Source organism: Pleurodeles waltl, chromosome 11 (assembly GCF_031143425.1).
Source record: "Pleurodeles waltl isolate 20211129_DDA chromosome 11, aPleWal1.hap1.20221129, whole genome shotgun sequence".
In the NCBI taxonomy this organism is placed as follows: Eukaryota; Metazoa; Chordata; class Amphibia; order Caudata; family Salamandridae; genus Pleurodeles; species Pleurodeles waltl.
The window spans coordinates 779,922,088-779,945,350 of record NC_090450.1 but is presented as its reverse complement, the minus strand read 5'-3'; the positions used below and the strand labels follow the sequence as shown (position 1 = coordinate 779,945,350).

Here is a 23,263-nt window from a genome sequence, read left to right as displayed (position 1 = left end):
TAGTGGTGGTTTCCTCACTCCAGGTCTAGTGATAGTATTTTGCGGGAGCAGTCAAATGAGTCTCCTACATCCTTGTTAGGTCTGGGGGTTACATCTTTTCTGTATTTCTCAACCAGGCGCCATTGCCAAATAGTATGCCAGGAGGAACCTATTTGCCCATGTGCTCTTAAGCACTGTCCATCCTAAAAACTCCCTAATTTCTGCGTTTGTATCCAATTTTAATATTCAAAAAGTAGGATTTTTAGTTGCACCAGTTGGAACCCCGGTCTAGATGGGAGTTTGTAAAATGTTTTGAAATGTGACCCACTTTTTAGAATGACAAACTTTCGTGACCTGCCTACCTTTAATTGTCATGAGGAGGGGTGTGTTTTTTTTTTTTTTTTTTCATTTTTTTTTTTTTTAATGTGACTAAAGCTTTGTGTGGTAGCTAGTTAATTGTAATTCAGACAGCACATTTTCCATTGAAATAGCCAATAACGTCACACAGACATACAGTTTTACTGGTAGAACTAAATAGAACACAAATGATAATGTGTGGAGAGGAGGTTTCTAACAAAATTAATCACATGCACATTTCCAAGTGTTTTTTTGTTTTGATCTTAATAAAATCTGATTCCAGCGCACTTCAGAATTACGATAAATGATCTTCATTTTTGACTTCCTAACTGCTAAATGCACACAGTTCGTTTACAGTTTTTTTTTTTTTTTTTTTTACATTTTCTTTTGTTGAAAAAAGCAACATTCATGAGCCTTTCCTTTAATATTCCCTTTGCTCCAGCAATATTGTTACATAATTCACTTTAAAAACTCCTCTCACTTTGCAGTCAGATAAAGAAAAGTAAACACCAAGCCTGCAGCAATTTATCAGAAGACATAGCTTGACATTGGACCTCTCTCTTTAAAGCATTGGCAAATGTGACAAGTTAAATACAGAATTTAAAGGCATCTTATTTATTACTTCCACTTTCCCAAACCCACCAAAAATCAGCTAGTGACTCATACCTCGAGAAACCCCGGTCTAGACTTTGATAGTTACATGCTTGTTCCCAATCTGCCCCAGATTGCCTTTGTTCCTGAACCATTGATAGTCTTGTGTGATGGGCATATTATTAATAGGCGTGCTGTATATTTGCAATATGGCCCTTCTTGTGTAGCTGGGTTTACGATACCATGTACTCGAGCAGTCTGTATATCCTTTCACTTGCTGGAGTGTACGGCTTACGCATGTCACAGTTGTATATAATTATATTTGTGTCACTCTTCCAGGCCATACTCTTAACTTGAAATCATCAAAAGCATTGTGTGTCTATTTCTTTCACACATGCCATGTCTTTGGGGTGCTATTCAGCCAGCCCTCTCAACTTCATTTAGAACAACACTTTCTAAAAATGGTGTTTCCAAGGTGAGCCTTCTTCCATCCCATTGTAGCTAAGGCCACTCCGTATGCGTTCAGGACTATCTTCATGTAGCCTAGCCAGGCCAGCAATCTGCCTCTGCCCATTGTATCCGTTTCTATTCCTTTGCATGGCTTTTGCAGATACACAATCATTCACCACTATAAGTTGCTAAGGCTGAGTATGATCTCCTGCTGTCCAGCAGCACAGGCCCCCCCCGTCCCCACACACACCCCAAGCCGCCTCCCCCCCCTACCATCCCCCTCCCCCACACACACATTTTATTCCAAATTTCTTCGGGTTGACAAAGATATTCTGGTTGCACCTCCCTCCTGTAGCAGTGTGTGTTATGTCTCTACCACTCATACAACGTTTCCATGAGCTAGAATAATGTATTCTTTAGGAGGAGTTTGGGCAGGGACATCATTTTAAAGTTAACTGCTCCAGCCCTTCAGGAATAGAGGCTGCTTATGCCAGCTGGCTCCATCTTGCCTAAAATTTGTCATTAAAGATTTTAGGCTTTTTTCCATAAGTAGGTGTCTAGCCTGGATACCATACATTTCCAGGTACCTAAACCCTTGAGTGGCTATCATTGTAGTGCTTCTGACAGCCTCCGTTTGGCCAATGGGATTGTGGTAGATTTACATGTGGAGAGGCTCTTGCGGATACTCAAGTCTTTCAACAGAAGCCTGTGGACCAGCCACATAGAGAAGCAGGTCATCCCCATGCAGGAACAACTGATCTTCCCAGTTTTCCGTCCACCTAAACCCTTTAAATACAGGCTTGTCCCCCACCCCCTTCACTGCCAAGCCAGGGATCCTATTATCAGATCAAAAGGGTTGCGAGCTTGCCTCAAGGAGGGGGATTTGGGGAGGAAAGGAGACTGAGTGAGGGGAACAAGTTTTTAAGGTGCCGGAGAAAATGTTTTAAAAAGAAAGGGGCTCAAAAGTGTAGGGTCCAGAAGATGATTTTTAACACAGGGAGCCTTGACTGGTGCCTCTAAAGTGGGAATGGCCTTGAGAGGGTTCTTTGGATGTAGTTAGAGCCACCAGGGTGCCGTAGAGAAGCTTCACCCAGTCACAAAATATTGGGCCAAAGACCATCATGTGCATTACCACAAAAAGAAAGGAGTCAAATGCATGTATGGCACCTAATTAAAGAATTTCAATGGGCTCATTCAGTCCTTTGGTCAACTCCAGCTGTTATCTCATTTTAGGTTACGGCTGGTCAGTCTTGCCTGCATAAATCCTGACTGATTTGAGCTTATGGAGGCCACTACCTCATATAGTTTGTTAGCTACAATTTTCACTGATACTTCTTTTCAACATACAGCAGTGTGATAGACCTATATGAGAAGCATCTATGTGGGGGGCTTCCTCTGCTTGAGTGTCATTACCACCTTGGCCTCCTGAGATCTGGGGACTGGGAACGTTTCCCCTTTGCAGTCTTCTAAAAGCAACGCATTCGTCCTGTCAACATATTCAATAACATTCTGTTGGCAACCCATTAGGGCCTGGTGCCTTGCACCTTTTATATGGGCACTGTGGCTGCTTTTTCATCAGTGTTAATGTTCGTCTCTATGGTCCGTTTTTGGGCAGGTGGTGGGTAAATCTGTATGAAGTCTTCCATGAGGTCGATCAACATGCCTATTTCCAATTTATATATGAATTGGAGATAGTTGGCAAAGGTCTCTGAAATCTGTGCGCTCTCATCTCCTGTACCCATTTAGACTTCTGCTTTTCCTGATTAAGCTGTGCTAGTAATTTCCCGCCTTTTTACCTACGTCATGTAGATGTCTGTTGCACCAGCTGTATGTCCCTGGCTTCATTTTCCAGCTGGGACATCTATTTGCCCTTCTTTACCCTGAGTCTGTGGTTTCCCCTTTTTGTAATGGCTCCAGTCCAACCTGTATTTATAGTTCCACCAATTCCTTCTCATTCTTCTTTGAGCGTCCCCTCCTCCCACCTCTAATTGCCCCAGCCCCCTTTATTTTCGAGATGATTTACAGCTTTGCTTCCGAGATAGTCTCCTCTGACTTTTCTACCCCGTTATTTTCCACACAGTATTGTTAAACTGTTTTGGAAATGGAGACATCCTGGACTTGTCTCATGACTCCCAAAGGTTTGCTCTCCAGCCCTCATCTATTACCAGGATTCTAGGTGGCAGCTCCAACCTTAATGGAAAAGAATAAGATAAACTGCTAGCCAAGTGCTCCACATTTGCAAACCTATCTGTATATGTTCCCGGTGGAAGACTTATTCTGCCAAAGGCATGTTTTATGAACTCCAGAGTGAATAAGGGTACTATAGGACCTTCCAGACACCTGTCAACCAAGTTCTGGTGTAACCCTCTCCAATTGTGAGCCCCACCCCCAGTGACCAGAACTGCTGCAGGAATCTGCAGTAGGAGCCATCCAGTTGGTCTAGTATGATTGACTGTAGCATATGTGGGAAATACACAGAAACAAATGCCATTTTCTTTCCCTCTAATTCCAAAAACTGCTGCATAGCACCCCATCAGATCTATCCATCTCTTTCGGGCGTGAGCTGTGTAGATTTCCTTAAAAGGACCTGATACTCATATCAGATCCTACAGTGAAATCTGCATTCTACCCTAGAGTATACATTCTCTACCCAATAAATCTACACCTTTTTTCAACAACCTGGCTTTCTTGGACTAACACCATGCATGGTGTATATCGCTGTGCGGCCTAAATACAACTGTTTTTAATTTTGTTACCTATCCTGTTAACAGGACAAGGTAGTTAAGGCCTGTCTCATGTTTTTGAAGACTGACCATCTGTTTCTCTTGTTATTTCTCCCTATTTTAAGGATTACCTTCAGATCCCCACACATTTGAGCCCATTTCTTTTTAAAACACCACCTCTGTACATGAAAAACTTGTTCACCTGCTACACACCCTCCACCTCATATCATCCTGTGTCAAGCTTGCCTGTCGCTCTAACAATTTTACCATAACTATTTTTATATTGTCTAGTATTCCTAGCATTTTAATAGCTTTGTAAAGCCCAGATCTTCCAATACTAGCCCTGTCACCCCACACCACCCATAGTGTAGAAAACAAAGAATAGGGAGATTAGAACACAGCATTACAGAATTAATATACGACCTTCCGTTTTATTGCACATATATTCAATTTCTGAGGTGGTGACTAACAAACTTATATCCACCAAGCCTCCTCTGCGAACTGCTGCCAGTACCTTATTTCAGTCTTCATCTTTCTTTCCCTTATCCATCTGAGCTGGATTCTGAGGCAGTCATACTGGGGGACCTATGCTGGATCATCGTCCAACCAGCCTAGGCCATCATCTAACCTGCAATCTAGTCCTCTTCTTGCAGTTCATGGCCATGATTGTTGTGTTTTGCATTGTGTAATGGCAGTGCTTCCATATTCCTTCTTTGGTTGGCTCCAGTGGTTTTTGCATGCTGATCTGCTGGCCTCCTCCCCTCCACCATGTGCCATTCTTCGTGTATTCTAAGACCTCTTCAGGTGTTGAATAATGTATTTTCTTCTTCTATCACTATAGCTAATTCATGGAACAGCATATATTTGATATTTGTTTCTTATTTCACAGCTGACTGCATCAAAAGTTTGGCACTGCTTTGAACTGCTGGCATGAGATCTTTGGGATAAAAGTATGTTCTAGCCTCTTGCCCCAGTGGGCTCTGTGATTTTGAAGGATAGCATCTCTATCGCTAAACTTGAATATTCTTGTGATGATTGCTCATTGTAGGCTCTAGTTTGACCAGTGGGTCTTTGGCTTTGTGTCCTTTCAATGGAGAAAAAATTTGACTGCCTCCTAATTTTCTATGTCTTCAAGATCGTGTGCTGCAGTAGGTTTGTGCACTATCCCTCCTCCCTCCATTCATTCCGTAACACCAACCAAGTGTATATCATTACACCTTGAGTGCACATCATTACACCTTGAATGCACCTCCACATCTTTCACCTTAGCTGGCAATTGCTCCTTAAGGAACTGAAGTTTGGTTACTTGCCGTATAATTCAAGTTCTGTTGGGCCACTTTCTCCACTGTTGTCCACAATTTTATGAATCTCTGATATGAGTAATTTGGGGCCTACTGTGGCCATGTCTGTTTTATGTTCTTGAAACATTTTAGACTCCTGTACTGTGGCCAAGTTACTATGCAGTGTTGAGGCCTTTTCCTCTCCTTGTCATGCCTAGGTCTGCTGAGTCAGCTTCATAGAACCTTGTCTTGCTGCCCTCAGAAATGCATATCTTTCAGGTTATTTTATGGCTGGAGCTTAATCTTTTGGCGATTACTCCCTGGGGATGTCACTTTCAGGGTTATTTGTCTCTAGCTGCCATTTCGGATCTTGTCTCAAGTATTGAGTAGTTGCCTCCTTACTCCCACCTGGGGACTGCTGCTTGGGATTCTATACTACTGAATGGTTGCTGCACCTCCTGGGTACTTTTGTCCCATATTAAATTGTGTTTTCCGTTCCACCTGCAGTCCGGTGGCTTTGCTGCCCAGAACTCCTATGGTAGTCCTGTCTCGCCCAGACCCGGTTTAGTCAGTCGTTGTTCTGCCTCTCTTGGTCTCCATCATGCCAGCTCAGTTTTCTTGGTTACGAACACTGGCAATACAACCCAGCCAGGGGTGTGGTCAGATATTGGTGGTGATCTGAAGCTTGAATCTTGCAAATTAAGCACCCATCATGGTTGTATCGCAGGTCACACCCACAGAAGAGAAGTGTCTTGACCCCAATACCAGGTTGAAACACGTTCCTTTAGCAAGGTGAGCAGGTATGAGGTCATCTGTGTGATTTTGAAAGTTTCAAGTCCACAGTGATGTATGGAAGAACAGACTGTAAAATCTGCTTAAGACAGACCAGTTATTGTGACATTTTCTGCAGGGGACCGGTGTCTTGGATTTAGGAAAGCGGGTTGGGAGTAGAGGCTTTAATTGCTTTGACACTGGAGGTAAAGAATTGGCTGAATACTGCACATTTTGTTTCAGTTTCAGTGATGGCTACAGAAGGAGCCAAGCTGGTGAGCGAATTGGCAATCGAGTTTTTTCTTGCTCAATTTGTAGCCGAATCTATTTGAGCTTCCTTGTAAGTGGATTTAACTTTGGCTTGGAAAACATGCTATTTATGACAATCCAGCAGCATGTGGGTGTTCTGTGTTAGTTGGTTGATATTGTTTGGGTGGCAGAGGTTGCTCTCTATCACTCACTCATTTTCCCCATAGAATCCCAAAGCCAAAACAACAAAGGTTGCCATCCTACTTGCTTTCATGCTTTTCCACAGATGAGCCTATATCCTTGCTTGACCAGAAACATGGGGAGTCCTGTACTACCCGAGGCCACCTTAAACTATTTGGGTCCCAAATTGGGCCCTTGGCATCCTGAGGAGTACTCCTCTGGCCCCTCCCAAATGTCAAAACATGTAGGGAATTAAAGGGTAGCATGGAATAAACTTGAGCTCTAACTCAGACCATCTCCCTATTTAGACTGTGGACCCTCTAGTGAATGTATCAACTAGGTAGAAACATGTGGCTCTGTCTTTGAATGCCAATACAAAAGATGTAAAGTCATTACCTCTAACGGGGAGTTTCCCTTTAATCTGCTAATTGTACTAATTTCCGCACCAGATGTGTTTTCAGAGATTCAGAGACACACCCACATATACGCCCTGATTCCATTTTATTTTCTCTTGCTGTTTCCTGGTTTCCATTTGTTTCTTTGTCCAATCAGTGCCGTCTTGCACACCACATTAACATACAACCTAGAAGCACAGACCTGGATGCCTATATATTCAGTAATGCTTATAGAAAAAGTAGTATTTCGGTTGAGCAATAGAGAATTGATCGCCACGGTCAAAAGAAAAATGGAAAGGCCTTTGAAAAAATCATCACACACACATAAAAGGTACCTCTTACAAACTCTACTACCCACAAATGGGCCATCGCCGCTTCCGGTTTGGGGCTTCTAAACTCGTCAACCATGCACATCCACGGAAGCAAACTGCACAAGGGTTGCTATATCATTGGTACAGGTTGCAGGATCCCTGTTTGCTTAACTTACATACTGAACAAGAACTGTGGAATGCAGCCATAATTTTAGTTTGCCAGACAGATCCCAGCACATGCAAGGCTTCTTGGAAAACTGAGAATAAACATGCAGGATATTAGTAATGTAAAGCAAACCAAGGAAAATAATCCAAAGAAATTAAGACTTTGAATCAAAGTACCGGATAAATGGTACTTGAGGACCCAAGTAATGGGCCCAAAGATATTGCATTGATGCTGATCTTTTCAAAGGCTTGCATAATGATGTTGGGAGTCCATTTCACATTTTTTGGCCTCGGGCCATATTGGAGCGTGTAAAAGCATTGTCAAACGTAGTAAAACGTGCAGCTGCAATTGTTCTAATGTGCACTGTTTTTTTTTTTTTTTTATTTTGACTTGCCCCTGCTTTTGAAATGAGATCCATTCACTGACTGCTGCAGCTAGCAAGGACAGTTTCTATTCCTTCACGAGTAGTAGACATCCTATTCTGAATTTAAGAAGATACGAAAAATTGCACCAAATCTTAAGTTTTTAATTCTTTTTACATAGGCTTGCTTGATAGACCTTTGATAAAAAAAATATTGCTTAAAATAAAGTTGCCACAATTCGGTGAAGTCAACTTTTACTTTCTGCTTTGTCATGTACTTGGTACTTTTTCATTCATATGTTTAGTATCCAGATAGTTATGGTTATATTGTTAACCATTAATCATGTTGGGGAGTGTTCCTGGAACCCAATACATATTTGAGTACAGTCTGTGAGCGTTTTCAAATGTGAGCTATTGAGCAGAATTCAAACAAACTAGGACGGCATGAAGGTAGTGTTGTTCGGATTACAGGGTTAGTTCAATAGTGAATAGTGTGACCACTGAAGAATAGCAGTGTGCTGTGTAGAATTGAGATGTTATTTATATGACATAGTTTACTCTCTGCCCATGTGAGAACATGTGAAATAGGTGCCAATCATGAAAACTGTTTGACTTTTGTCCACTAGAAAGAAACCAAACTGGATACAACTTTTGAAACCAGGTTAAACAACATTGCACCATGAATCGAAACAGAAATTATTTCAAATTATTATTTAACTACCTTTCAGATTGTGTGCATGTTTGGTTGCATACTTGCAAACTAGAGTTTCAGCATGCAACATTCAATGAGAGTTAAGTTTGAAACGCACTACAATTTCCCCCTAACATTGTCTTAATTTTTGGGTTGGTCGAACACCAGAGGAAATTGAATGTACCAGGTATGTTTATTGCTGGCTTCTATATAATAGTCTGTTAGAGATTGTGTCACATAGAGCATTCTTTATGCGTCCCACTGGGCATTAGAACCAATCAAAATGGGTGATCAATAAATAAATATATTGGTCTAGTGCCACTGGTCAGAAGGGTAGCTAACCATCATGCTATGCTACCTAGATTACAGAAACCCAAGGCAGAAACTGGAACACAATTCACATAAGGGAACCAGCTAAACTGGAACTGGTAACACAAAGGAATACCCTAACATTCTCTGACAGATGTTTGATGTTGAAAAATAGTAAATGTCTCTAATCCAACTAAAATATTTGGTGGGATCATAAGGAAATTATTTTTAAACTGCAAGGTTATACTTTGAGTAATGTTTATTAATTTGATCTCTCAATCATACATGTTTTCAGTGTTGAGATAAGCCCAGATGGAATGAAGGCCTTGGTGACGCTCTCAACTGGAGACATGCGCAGGGCCTTGAATATCTTGCAGGTAATGTGACTGGATCAAAATGTGAGTGACGTATTTAAGGGCCAAAGGTACAGAACCACCCCATAGCTGTTCTATCCCTTACATTCAGGGTTGCAATGCATTCTTCTTTTTTCCCCATTGATGATGGACCTCTTAATCTCTAGGGATCCATCAAAATGCAGATTCAATTCCCCTTAGAAACGCCCTTTGGCAAGCCCTGAGATTGAAGAGGCCCTGACTTGGTCTCCACACCATGTCGTGCAAAAAAGGTAGCAGCCTTCAGCCCCCTCTGCCAAAGACCTGGCTGGCAGAAGCATGCTTTTAATTGTTGGGGTTATTGTAGCATCAACAGTTGTTTACTAACCTAACTGTGTAAATTATGCCCAACGGGCTGGGCATATGGTTGGGGTGGAAGAGTTTGTTTAAAGTTATTGCACGTTCACTGCTTTTATTGAAATAACACATGTGATCATGGAAATTCAAACACTGTATCAGCCGCAATCATTTATTATTGTGCGATTCCCGCATCAACACTAAAATCTCACCCGGTAAAGAGATCCTGGACTAGTGAGTGCTGTAAATTTGCACCTTTAAATTAAACATTTGAGTAGCTTAATTTAGAATGGAAATATCCCAGGGGCAGCTCCTCTGCTATGACGGAGGAGCGCACACCTCCCCCCCTCCACCCTATAAACAGTTTATTATCGTTTTCTTGTGAAAGGGGTGGAGCCACAGGCTATGACAAGCACAGAGGGGAAGTGCGGCGCTCCCCCTCAGTGCGTGTGTATGTTTGGCCAGCCATCTCTGGCTTCCAGCAGCATGAAAGCAGCGTTAGGATTGGATGCAGGACAGGCTGTGAGTCTGTTCCTGCGGTGGAGGAGAAGAGCGGCGCGGATTGACTCAAAAGTTGCTCCTTTTTTGTTAAAACTTTGCTTGCTTTGCAGTTAACAAAGGTTGTAAAGCTTTAAAAAAGTAAAAAATCAACTTGCGATTCCCCAGACTGAAATTTTCCCATCCCTAGGTTTTTAAACAGAGGTGCCTATGATCATTTTCAATGTCATTGTTGCACTTTTTCAGAGGGACAAAGAAGAAGGATGAAGAAGGCAATGTTATAGGAGGGTATCAGGGACTAAGCAGAGGGCTGTATTTAAACTGCACAACACATGATAGCCATTATTCCTAATGTAACTGACTACTGGTAGCATGTGAAAGACTGCTAGGACTTGTCAGTGTGTAGAAGAAATAAAAATAATGATCGAAGATGACAAGAAACCATTTCCTGCCTAATTCAAAAAAGTTTCATATGGACATAGTTATTTAACAGCTAGACTTTTGTTACTCCTTATAAACGTACATGTAGGATGTCATTTCACAGTTGTGTTTTGAAAATGCCTGGAATGAATTCTTTTTTTTGTGCCTCAGTAGTGAGTTCAGACATCGTCAGTACAGCATAAACGAAGACCAGGACCACACAAGTTATATTAATGGAGAACCAAATTATGCTACAGGCGTAACTAAATGATGAAGCAAGAACAAACATGGGATGCGATATAATAAGGAACATTCAGTGGCAGTATTGTTTCACTAGGTGGTCATTTCAACACACTAATACTCTGTGCATCTCATTAAACTTTGTGCCCTGAGCCTGCTGCGAAATAAGACTGGCTAGTCATCAAGTATGTACGCTGTTCAGAAGCTGCCCAAAGGTGAACTAGTATACTGTTTCTACCTTTTGATTCCAACAGATAATTGCACATTGTCTGGGCGGTAACTCTGGAGCTCCTGTCCATAACCCCCTGTAACTTTGAGATAATTAAATTAAGTTGTAACTGTTTCTTCCACGCTGAAGGTGGCCGGAAAGGTAAACAGGGCTACTGTTACAAGGTGGACATGTATCTTTATTTTATTACACCCATCAGTTTCACTATACAAATTAGACCTCCATAGTTTGTTTTTAATCTTAAATCTGTGTTACTTTGTTAGGTTTATATTCATTTTCTCCTGGACGGTGTCTTTTGGTTTTTCCTTAAGTGGAAGTTGAAATAATTTGACTACCTGTGCTCATTCCATGCTGCCAGCTGGCTGTCCATACATAAAACTCAAGGGCGATAACTGACTAGCTGAGTAACGGGAGCATTTTTCCTTATGGACCTTTATAACCCATAGATATGCAGGAAGGATGTCAATCTCCAGCATTGGATCGCATTAGCAATTTCATTAGCTCATTCTTGGCTTGCAGCACATTAGTTTGGCTCACTACTGTGCTTACTCCGGTGTAGTAAATACCAATATACACTGCTTCAAAAAACAAGCATTTGCAGTGCAATAGGGCCTCGCATTTCTCCGAGTTACAGCTATTAGCAGTTGTAAACTCCCAACCGGATTTTTCTTACCACGTTGAATGGAAAAAAACAGCGCGATCATGCTGCTACAGTTCACTTTTAGTGAAACCTATAGGCAAAAGTGCAATTATCTATGTAACCGGCAAAAGTGCAATTAACTACGTAACAGGGTCGATGTCATGCAAAGCGCTCGACTTCTGCCCAGCGAGATCGCGCTGCGAACAAAAGATAAAAAGTAGTCCACAAACCTGACGGGAAACAACGAGCCGCGCATGTTTTCAGTACTTGGTTGCTGCGCTCGAGGAGAGCTAACCACCGGAAAAGGCATGACTTATGCATGCCTTCCACTAATGAAAGCAAGCAGATTTTAACAGGCAAGCCCATGAACCAATGAAAGACACTGACACTGACTCCTAAAGTGTCTCTCAAGCGAAACGCATGCGACGCAGGCTCGACCCTAAAAACGGTTTAGATCATCGTATAATGGATGCGTAAGAACACATGTTTAAGGAGAATTTCTGCCTAAAAATGTCTGAGACGACTGACCTACTCCTCCGACATATCTGAAGTACTACATGAAAATGTTCGACTCTAGAGTATCTATCCAGTTAAAAAGGTGCATCGCTCTGCTATCCCATTTTACCCTTCCTCGCCACTCTTACGTAAAAACGTAGCAAATGGGACAGCATAGTTAGCCGCAATCTGTCCAATTTTTTTAAGCAGCCAGGCGAAGACTTATTTTATATCTGGTATGTGGACCGCAGCAGCAAGCCACTGTTAAGAGGCTAATGGGGTCAAAGCCCAATAAATTAAGTAATAGAATTAAATGAAAGGAGATGCTTGCCAAGGAGCTCGGGCACTGAAGTGCACTATTGAAAATGAGACTCCGGCTAAGAGGAGCTGATAACTGAAGCATGCTATATGCTATGGTGGATTAAATTGTGAATGACAGTATATTAGACCAATGACTGATGAAGACTTCAGCCTAAAAGCCCCTATTTGTATGCATAATCTAAAAAAGAGAAATATTTTATTTCTACCACTACCCACACAAAGGAAAACTACGACACTTGCAAACAATCCAACAATTACTTTTGCGGTTGGGGCTCTAGTGTCTCTGTAGCATTTCCCTATCCTACTCTCTTTGCGTTAGCGATTATTCAGCAGTCCGAGTCTCAAGAGTCCATTTTGAATATCAGTTATTCACCGTCAACCGTGTTTTAGCGCTGCAGCAAGTACATGCAACATTAAGCTGCTCTTCACCGATGTACAAAAACTTGACTAACATCCAAGGTACCAGCAAAAGTAGAGTTGGAAAACGACTTGTTTATAGACCATTGAGCTGTTGAAGGCAATTGGTGGGCTAAGCATTGGTGAGGAAACAGTGACACGTGTATTCATTCAGAAAGCACATGTGCTTCGAATGTTTTTAGAAAAATGTGCTAGAAAACATGTACATGTAGGTTCCAAGTTGCTCAAGGATTGAGTACAAATATCTTTAGTATGCAGGTTATTTTAACCTTTGTGTTATGAGAGGTGTGTGTGTGTGTTTATTTATGTGTGTGTGTGTGTGTGTGTGTGTGTGTATATATATATATATATATATACATACACACACATTCTGCGTTTTGTCTTCGAAAGGTACAACACAATTCATTTTTTTTATTTTTATTTTTTTATAAATAGAATCTTGTATTATGCAGTGACTCAAAAGATTTACTTGCTTTCATTTTAGTCTCTGTTGCCCGTTTTGCTTTTTGCATGAAAGATAAAAATAAACTGGTTTAATGTCCTTTCTTATTTTTTTTTTGCAGAGTACTGCTATGGCATATGGATCGGTCACAGAGCACAACGTTTACACTTGTACCGGTCACCCACTGAAATCTGACATTGCCAACATCTTAAATTGGATGCTCAATAAGGACTTTACATCTGCTTACAAGAGTATCCTTACACTTGCGTTGTAGGTCAAGATTTGTGCTATAGATGGGAGTAGATTGTGTTTGGGAGGACGTAAAGAAGAATGTATAATGCTTGGTGCAATTCACTCCGGCCTTTGAGTCATCAATTTTACTTTTTTTTAAAAAAAATTATTTCCTTCCTTCCTTTCCTTTCTCGTGACTGTATTATAGATGGAGCTCTTTGAAATGTGGTAGTTATTTGCTGTTTTGGCCTTCCTTGTGCCTCCACACTACGGATTTTTGCATCCCTGTTTTTTTTTTTGAGGTTCTGGCGGCAGCCAGTGCCTTTTTGTTTATTGAAAAAAAAAAAAATCTTAAAAAATATATTTAGATACACACACACACACACACACACACAAAAACGGGGACGTTTGCTTAGCGCTGCTCATCCATTTGTCTATTGAACTGTCGTTCACATTTTGGTTCTGCCCCCATGAAGCATAAGAGGCAGCGCAGCCCAGGTCAGCCATTAAATTTTGCGTGATTGATGGCATTCTGCTCAAGAACAATTTCGTCACACAGAGAAAATAGTCTTCTTCTGTACGAGCGACTGGTGAATCAATGTGTCAGATTTTTGAAATATCAGAAATATGCATTTTCACCTCAATTAGACTTCATTGCTAGCTCACCTCCAGGCCCTTTCGCTCACCCGCTGTTATGCAGTTTCCATAACAAGTGAACTCCAGCCCTTATCTGTAACTCAGTACAGACCCACCTCTTGGCCCCATCAGCGCCAGATTTGTTATTTTATACATCCCAGGGCCTTTACCCGTGTGGCTGTTAAACGTATAAGGAGTTGTACTGTAGTGTATCAAAGTTTGAATCTGCTATTGTATGAAAGTCTCCACTTAGAGATGGCAACCTCCCAGCCAGGTGTATGGTTTGTGTGCTGGCTTGTTGATTTCATTTTCAGTGGTCATGCTGCTACGAGCATGGGCGTAGGAAGTGTGGGGGACGCAGGGGATATGTTCCCCCCAGATTTTGGAGTGGGGGTGACACGGGGGACAAGGGTGGGGGGGGATGAGGGGACAGAAGAGTTTTCCCTTCTTTTCCGTAATTCGCAGGGCCATTAGCGCATGAAAGCGCAACCTATACTGGCCCTGCACTTGACCTGTGACCAGCCTCCAGGACACTCGCCCTCTGTCCTTTTGTTGTGCTGCAGCACACAAGGGATTCCTTCTCACCTTGCCATCAGCTGCCTGCAGTATGCACTTCTGAGAACAAAGGGAGATGAGAGAGGCCCTTTGTTGATTGGTGTCTGCATCCCCTCCCTCCTGAGCCCGACCTTCCTGTCCCTTGAAGATCGAACCCTATAGACAGCAGCCTGGCTTCTACACACTGCCTAAACTTCACTAATAAGGGGATACCTGGACCTTGGATAAGGTGATAATACCATAGGTACTCACCACACACTAGGCAAGCTTCCTACATCAGAGAGCTCCTTTTTTTCTCCCCCGCAAGTTATAAATTAAAACTGAATATATAACAGTGAGCAATTAATTCATTAAAGAGCTGCATGCAAACATCAAGGTATAGATTAGAGCGTTATGATTTCCCCTCACTTTTTCATTAACTTAATGTTGCAAAACAAGTTAATTTGAGCGCAAATCAATTCTTATTATTGAACCATTGTGTTATGTTTTAAATTCAGAGTTTGCGCTTCTCCAGATAAAGCACTCTTAAACTTTACCTGCTACCAGTATGGATGACCTGTGACACCTACACCTTGTAGTCCTCTGTCTTATGTAACATTTCATATACACTGATTTACACACACATGATGATTGTCTCTGCGTAATGTCTGTGTGATGTAAAGTGCTTTGACACCCTAGACTGGTATGAGGGCTGAATGATGGAACAAGACATGCTTATATCATGCATGCCTTAACAAGGTGGTCTCAACAACGACGTGTCTTTACTACGCATGCCTTTACAACAAATGTTGTTGTAAAAGCATTTTTGGTGAAGGAACATGCGTGGTAAATTCTCCCCGCCCTGCTCCCTTACACCTGATACCATACTCCACCCCGCCCAAGCACTTAAAACTGCCTCTGCCCTGATCCCTAACCCCCCCAGCCCTGAGCCCTAAAAGTAACCTTGCCCTGTCCTAAAAACGACCCGACCCCCACTCTGAACCCTAAAACCTACCCTGAACTGCCCTAAAAACTACCTTGATGCTCCTGCCCCCAACCTGAACCCTAAAACCTACCCCGCTCTGTCCTAAATACTACATAACCCCCACCCTGTCCCCTAAAACGTACCCCATACTGTCCTAAAAGCTACTTGTCCCCCAGGCCTTTGTCCTGAACCCTAAAACCTACCCCACCCTGTCCTAAAATCTACCCTGACCCTACCCTATCCTAAAAATGACCCCAACCTCCCACCCTAAACCCTGCCACAGCCCTACTTACCTCTCTCTTCTCTACTTCTTCCTGTTCCACCCAGACTGCTAGACTGCTCTCTATGCTGTAACCACGCATATGCGTGGTAAAGACATGTGTGGTAAAGGCATGTGTGCTAGACCCATATCTGTGGCAATGGCTGTGTGGTCATTGCATTGCATTGCATTGCGTTGTAAGGGATATTTCCTGGTATGAGTGGTGCTATAAAACTAATGAAATGCATCTGAGAGAGAGTGGTGATGGATAGTAGTGAGGAAATCCGTGGCAGAGGTGGTCACTGGGGGGGTGCCAACAAACAATGTCGCACAGGGCGCCACCAGCACTAAGGCCGGCCATGTCAGACAGCACAGCAGTTCACAGGAAGGTGGCAGCACAGAGACTGCCACTTGACAGTCAGAGAAGGACCTAGCAGCAATCATAGGCCTTACTGGCCTTCATAGGCAGGCGGGGACCCAGACATTGACACAGCCTGACAAGAAAGAAAGCTCCCAACAGGCAGCACAGTGCATGGCAGGCAGCACAGGAATCAACAGGAAGCACTGTACCCAGCAGGCAGCACAGGCCTCATAGGACTTCACACAGGCGAACAGCAGCACAGAGCCTGTCGCTGTCTAACAGGCAGCAAAGGGTCTAGCAGACAGGGAATTGCAGGCCTCACAGGACTCGACTGGAAGTGATCCCCTTCCCCTATCTACCCCCCCTCCACCCCACACAGCAACCCTTCTGTGTGCAAACTTTGTGCAGGGGGCCCACCTCAAGGTTGTCCCTGTCCCCCCCCAGAAATTTAGTGTCTCCTACGCCCCTGGCTACGAGTTGCGATCATGTTGTTTCAGCACCTATCTGCATCTTTTTTTATTTATTAAGTGTTAAGTGCTTTTGTACATAAAACTACATTATGCCCACGGCCTGCCTCATGCGCTTTCCTGGCACATTCCTCCCCTACCCCCCTTAGCCACACTGGGAAGATGTTCCAATAATTACTCACTGGATCTTTAGGGAATGGCTACGTAGTTCAATTTCTAAGAATAATTGGATTCGAGACCCCTTTCTGTTTTTGAGCCCCATCACATTCTTTAACGTGCTGAAATAGGCAGCTAAATTATACAAATACAGGCATACACTAGCGCGCAGTTCTGCATGTTTATTTTTGCATGCTTTAGCACAGTAAAGAGAAGCCTAATGATTGCCAATGATTCGATTTAGTTTCCTCCGTTGTATGCTTTTCAAATTGTCGGCCTGTCTTGCATGCAGGGATCCTCCTCCGAGACAGAGCAGGCCCACAACAAGGTTTGTATGGGGTTTGTTTGGCAACTCGATTCCTGAAACAGTTTTTGCCAGGGCTTTTTCTCTCTGCGTGTCTCGCAGTTTAACTCTTCCCTTTAGTACACGACTGTCCTTGGAGTTTTGTTGTTTAATCATTCCTAGTCCGGTGCATTGGTTGTATATTTTTATATTATTCTAGTTTTGTATTGTGATGAGTGGTGATGCAATTTACTGTACTATGCTTTAATATGTAGGATTGTGGTACTTTTATTTGGTCTGGTGTTTTGTGTGATATGCTCTATGAAAGTTAATGCGGTGCTGTAGCCTCATGTGGCGCATATGCTTTGGTGTGTAATGTGATGTGCTCTGACCTGACCTGTTTTCCGATGTGTTGTGATGTAATGTGCTCTCCCTAGCTGTACCTTGCCATGAAGGAAATGCTTGTGCTGTTGTTACTTTCTGTGCCTTGTAGTGCTGTACTGTAATTCCATGTGGTGTGCTGTTTCGGGTTATTGTGTGGTATGCTGCAGTGCTTTGTGTTTGGATGTGATGCTTTGTAATGTAATATGTTGTGATGGTATCTTGGATGCTGTGATATGCGGTGCAGTCATTTGGACCACTATGCTGCTGTGATTTCTGGTGATATAATCTGTGGCGCCATGCCGCTATATGCTGTTAGGTAATGATGGGATGTTCTCATTTGTTATCTTATTTTGTGAGGTCTATTGCTGTGACCTTTTTAGCGATGTTTTGCATTGTTCTTGGCTGATGTGTGATGTTCCAAATTGAGGTGTTCCAATATTGTTGTTTATTTTCTGGGGGTGGTTTGGTGTGCTTTTTTTCTGTGGATCTTTGTGATGTGCTGTGATATGCCGTGCTGGCTCTGAATGTGTCTCAATGTTATCTACGTACTTTGATGTAATGTGCAATGATGTCATCTGGTGTGCTCCAGTATGCGGTGATGTCATTTGGGGGTGTGCTTTGCTCTTATGTACCGTGCCATGGTGTGCTATGGTGCAGTGTGATGTTGTTGAATTTGATATGTCAGGGTACCCAGTGGTGAGCTGTGATGTTATCATGTGCTGTGTTCTGCTGCCACGTGCTTGAGGCGCTGCTAAGTAATCATCTGTTGTATGGCATTATGTCCTATGGTGTGCTGTATTGCAATGCACTTTTCTGTTTGGCAACTTGCTGTACTGCAAAATAATGCCACAGGAGGTTCTGTATTGCACTCTTTTATGCGATGGTGTGATTCCAGGTTGTGTAGTATGCTGTGCTGATGCTTTCTGCTATGATGTGCTGTGCTCAGATGTATTGTAATATAAACCAAAGTGATATGACATATTGTAATATGATGCACTGTAGTATTCAGCGATGTGCAATAATGTGTTGTACTGCCATTTGGTTTTCTCTGATTTGCTGTTCTGCGCTTTGCTGTTATGCCTTTGGAGGCACTGTAGTGTACAAAGATGTAAAATGAAGTGATGTACTTGGATGTGACCTGATGTCCTATGTATAGGTCATATGGTGAGTGATACTTTGGCTCACAATACTCTTGGTTGTGGTTATCAGGACATGCCACAGAAGCTAAAGATTGTTCTACCCGAAGTGTCAAACATAATCGAATCCAAGTGAACACTTCAGTTAATGGCGATCTTGCAAAATGTGCGTAGTGCACATACAACCGTGACAGTCAAAAATAAACTGGACGGGGATTGCTTTACTGAGGGTGGGGAGGAAAAGATATAAATAGGTTGGAGCTGTAAACAAAAATCATGAAAAGCGATAGTAATAAACAAGCATTTGGTAAAGCCAGTACTTCTGACTTTAAAATAGCAATGCACTCACATGCAAGCATGCACAAATGTGCATAGACTATTAATGACAGAAATATTAGCTTTGTCATTGCTTGTATGAAATATTGCCGGGGCACCAACCCCACTAGTCCAAGGAGGATGGTGTCTGTGAAAATAGGGGTATGCTGTCCCTATGGCTGTGTGCTCAAAATCATCAGCACAGCAGGTGTGGTCTCTAGCATGTTATGGACAACTCTCCTTTTTGGGTCTGTTAGCCAAGGCCTTTTAATTTTACTGTGTGCATATATAGCTCCTGCTGGCCGTTGCCAGTAGGTAGTTATAGTTAGGACCCATGTTTCCATAGGAAAAAAACACTTTTTGACAGATCTTGACGAAACATTCCCAAAAAAAAGTATGCTGGGGCGGGGGGAGGGGACAAGCGTTTCCCACTTTAATTTCTGGATGAGTTTTGAACACAACTACAGCCTGGACCGCTGGACAGAATGACACCAAATTTGGCTGAAAGCTAGATGTTGTTCCGCAGACTGTGCTTTTGGTTATATGGTGTGAATCCTTTCAGTAATTTACTAGAAGCTAAAGAAAATTCAAATTTGTATATCGGAGGTCACAAATAATTGTGAATATTTGTAAATGTGTGCACGAATAGAAGCGCTGTAGTTGGCTGGTCTCCACCCGAACAGAAAGTTGCCGCCACCATTTTAAGGTCCCAGGTTACGATCCCCGGGGTTGAAAAATAAAATGAAAAGTAGCATAAGGGGCCAGGGTGGAGGTACCCTGACCCCAGGGGTTTGAGAGAGGGGTATTTTGAGGGTCAAATCATGGGTTTAACATTATTTTTCTTCACCTTGCGCGATATTCGAGAATATTTGTGAATAATCAAGATTATTCAGGAACATTTGCAAATAAGCATTTATTCTCTAATTAATTAACTCATACATGCACTCAGACTCATGCATACATTCACACACCCATCAGACATTCATGGACCCACTCATAGACTCCCACTTTCAGACCCACTCAGACACCCACTCACTGATCCACGGACAGAGACGGGCCCTGTTGCCAACCCCTGCTGCGCACAGCCAAAGGCTGTGTGCGGCGCGGGTTTCAGTGGTTATAAGGGCTTGGCTGCAGGACCTAGCCTCAGGCATGGCCTTGCAGCCAACCCTAATCCTACACGGCCAAAGCCCATGCTGAGCGATGGTTGGATAACGTATAGTAGTTAAAATTACTTTGCGTTTAAAAAAAAAAAAAAAAACGAATTCACTCGAAAAAAAAAAACAAAGGTTCCTGGGATGTTATGGTTACGTCCAAAACCTTAAAAATTCAATAGTTATAGTTAATTATATAAAGTAACTATAACTCGTGCCTTGGTCATGCACAACTAATTACTCCACACATAATATAATTGATGACACCTGTTGCATTTTTGATATTATCACTGCAACATTTGATAATTGATATTTGATATTGATAAGAAAACTGCATGGCAGGGCGCAGGTTGTAGTTACCTTAGGGTGCAAGTTAGTTACTTGAAAAAACTCTAAACTGCTGAATTTCTGGGGTTTTGTACGAGTAAATTCAGAACCAAACTATAACATGCCTGTAACCTTTGTTTTTTTAAATGAAAATATATATATAAAATGTCCTAACCATAACTACTTAGTGGCAGTCGCCACTAGGTAATATATATATTCACTTAAAACAAAAAAACGCTACAGGGACGGTATAGTTAGGTTCTGAACTTACTCCCTATAACCTGTTTTTTTCAATGAAAAGGAGTAACACTCAGTGTGTCCAAGTTTTATTAGGCATACAAAAAACTGCCTTGCTTACGCACCGTGTGGCTGTGCTCCACAATCAACCAAATGCCAGTTGTCAAAAATAAAAGAAAAATGTCTAGTGCATATTAACACATTGTTTTCATCCTACTGGATCTGACATTTTGGAGCATGCACTTTGTTCTAGAAACAATAACATTGCCTCTTTTCTCATCGATTCAAATATCCATAATCATTAGTAATACGTTTGTGTATAAAACTATGTTCGGCAACCAAGGGTAAACAATATCCTAGAATAAGCGATCACTGTCCTGATTTTCAGTCAAAACTTCTGAAATGCATACAATATTCTGAACCCTTGGTATTGTGTTTATGCATAAAACGCAGTCCATTGCTACTAAGAGTTTTTAATATTTTACAGAATTTAAATCATACTTTCCAGGCCGGCAAATATGTGATATTCATAATTCCTCTTCCACATCCATTTCTGAATCCTGAAGTGTTATCATTCATTACTCATATAAGCTCACCCCGTGGATCCCATAAAGGAGTGAAAAATTAATAGTATAATTATTTGAACCAAATTGACTACTACATTAAACTTTCTGGGCCATAGTCAAATTACATATTGATCAATATTCCGTCCGCCTGCATGATAATAGAATTACGCCCAAATGGGCTTTTCTCCCATATGCACATCTGTCAACATATATGATCACATTATACAATGAAATTACACATCAGCCAGTTTGCTGGCAGCCTAATACCGTAGTCAGTGCACACACAAGTGGGCAAAACTTCTCTTATAAAACCAAAATGCAATTCTTACATTCCTTTAAAGTGTTATAATAAAATAACCAGATCCGGGTAAGAGGTTTTGAAAAATCACCTTATAATTTAAGGCAGTGGTTCCCAACCTTTCAACTTCTGTGGACCCCCACTTTATCATTACTGAAACCCGGGGACCCCCACTGAATCATTATTGGAATCTGGGGACCCCCACACTGTGTCCTTACTGTAAGCTAGTGACCTAATCTGTTAATATTATTTAATTTTCTAAGCAGTCACGGACCCCCTGAGGAGGCTTCGTGGACCCCCAGGGGTCCCCAGACCACAGGTTGGGAATCACTGATTTAAGGTATATATTCACTGATCATTTTTGTTAGCTCTCAATGCTCCTCCGTATCTTGCTACTCTAGAGGTGCATAAACTGTGAGAGTGATTGCACTGGTATCTGGATCAGCACTTAAAGCAGGCTTTTATCACATTTGCAAGGGAAGTGTGACCGGTGGTACTGGTGCTCTGTGTTTTTTGTGTACTAGATTTGTTTACGGTCTACTTGTGCTGTGTTGTCTAATGTAGCTGGCGTGTTTATGAGGGAAACATTTTCTTATCCATGCTATTGTTGTTTTGGTGCACTCTGGCCATTGCACCATAACTACCCCTGATGCTTTAGCTGTTTGTAAGGTCGAGTTTGTAGTTGCTGTTGCCTTTGTGTGTGTGTGTGTGTGTGTGTGTGTGTGTGTGTGTGTGTGTGTGTGTGTGTAATTCTTTAAAATTTGTACTGCAAAAGCTAATTGAATGCTTTTGATCCCACAGTCCTCCTATCATGAATTATCCTTGACAATGTTCAGGTATCATGGAGCTGAAGACTCTGAAAGGTCTTGCATTGCATGACATCTTGACTGAGGTCCACTTGTTTGTGCACAGAGGTATTCATGCCTACCTACCATTTATTCTTCTTGAATTGTAGCAAAACTGTAATACCTTGCTGTGCCTATAACTGTTTTTGTGTTTGTGTAAAAGATAGAGAAATAATATTAAGAATGGCACTTTCATTGTAAGCCAGCTGGCCTTAGAATTTCGATAACATTGAAGCTTTTGAAGTAGTATTCTAACATTGTGAATGTTGATTCATATGCCTGATTTTCTACCACAAAGAAGTCTTGGATTTTGCATTCCCTCCTGGATGATCTTGAGCTTTTTCAGAACAACTCCATGATAGTAGACACATTAATGGCAGCAGCAAATTACCTATGCCCTATGAAATAGTACGGTAGATTACTTCTGGAAATTGATCAGCAAGCCAGAATTATAGCCTAGAAGAATCATTTGAAGCAGCAAGAATATGTTGTAGACCATAGGTTCCAGTCCTTCACTCTTTTCAGGGCGATCGGTTGGACAAAGTACCGGTAAGAAGAGGTGTTAACTAAGTCTATTTGGAATTGGACTTTCGGTAAAAACATCTATTGAATCATCATGCTATTTCTTGTATGTCTAAATAAGTGATACATTTCACAGGTATATTCCACAGTCTGTCTTGACTTTGAAGACTTGTATTGTAATGCTGCTGAGCTAATGGCGTACAGCTAGGTGTATGTTAGGTTTCTGCCTGCATGTTCCACTAATGCTCCAAAAGCTTCCTTCAAACAAGAAACTTTCTACTTACTGAAGTCCTAAATTATTTCCTGGACTTTTCTGTTCTGAACATTTTAAGGGTTTAGCCGTGCATGCATAATACAAGTGGC

The 23,263-nt window shown here is 41.9% G+C and overlaps 1 protein-coding gene across 2 annotated transcripts in view; it reads left to right on the top strand.

Moving 5' to 3' along the window:
* RFC5 (replication factor C subunit 5) overlaps nucleotides 1-23,263 on the top strand; it is a 124,015-nt gene that overhangs the window by 55,363 nt on the left and 45,389 nt on the right. For both annotated transcript variants that reach the window (XM_069214499.1, XM_069214500.1), the window contains exons 7-9: nucleotides 9,109-9,190; nucleotides 13,326-13,455; nucleotides 22,370-22,447. In XM_069214499.1, coding sequence (XP_069070600.1) covers nucleotides 9,109-9,190; nucleotides 13,326-13,455; nucleotides 22,370-22,447 — 290 coding nt within the window. The remainder of the gene's footprint in view (nucleotides 1-9,108; nucleotides 9,191-13,325; nucleotides 13,456-22,369; nucleotides 22,448-23,263) is intronic.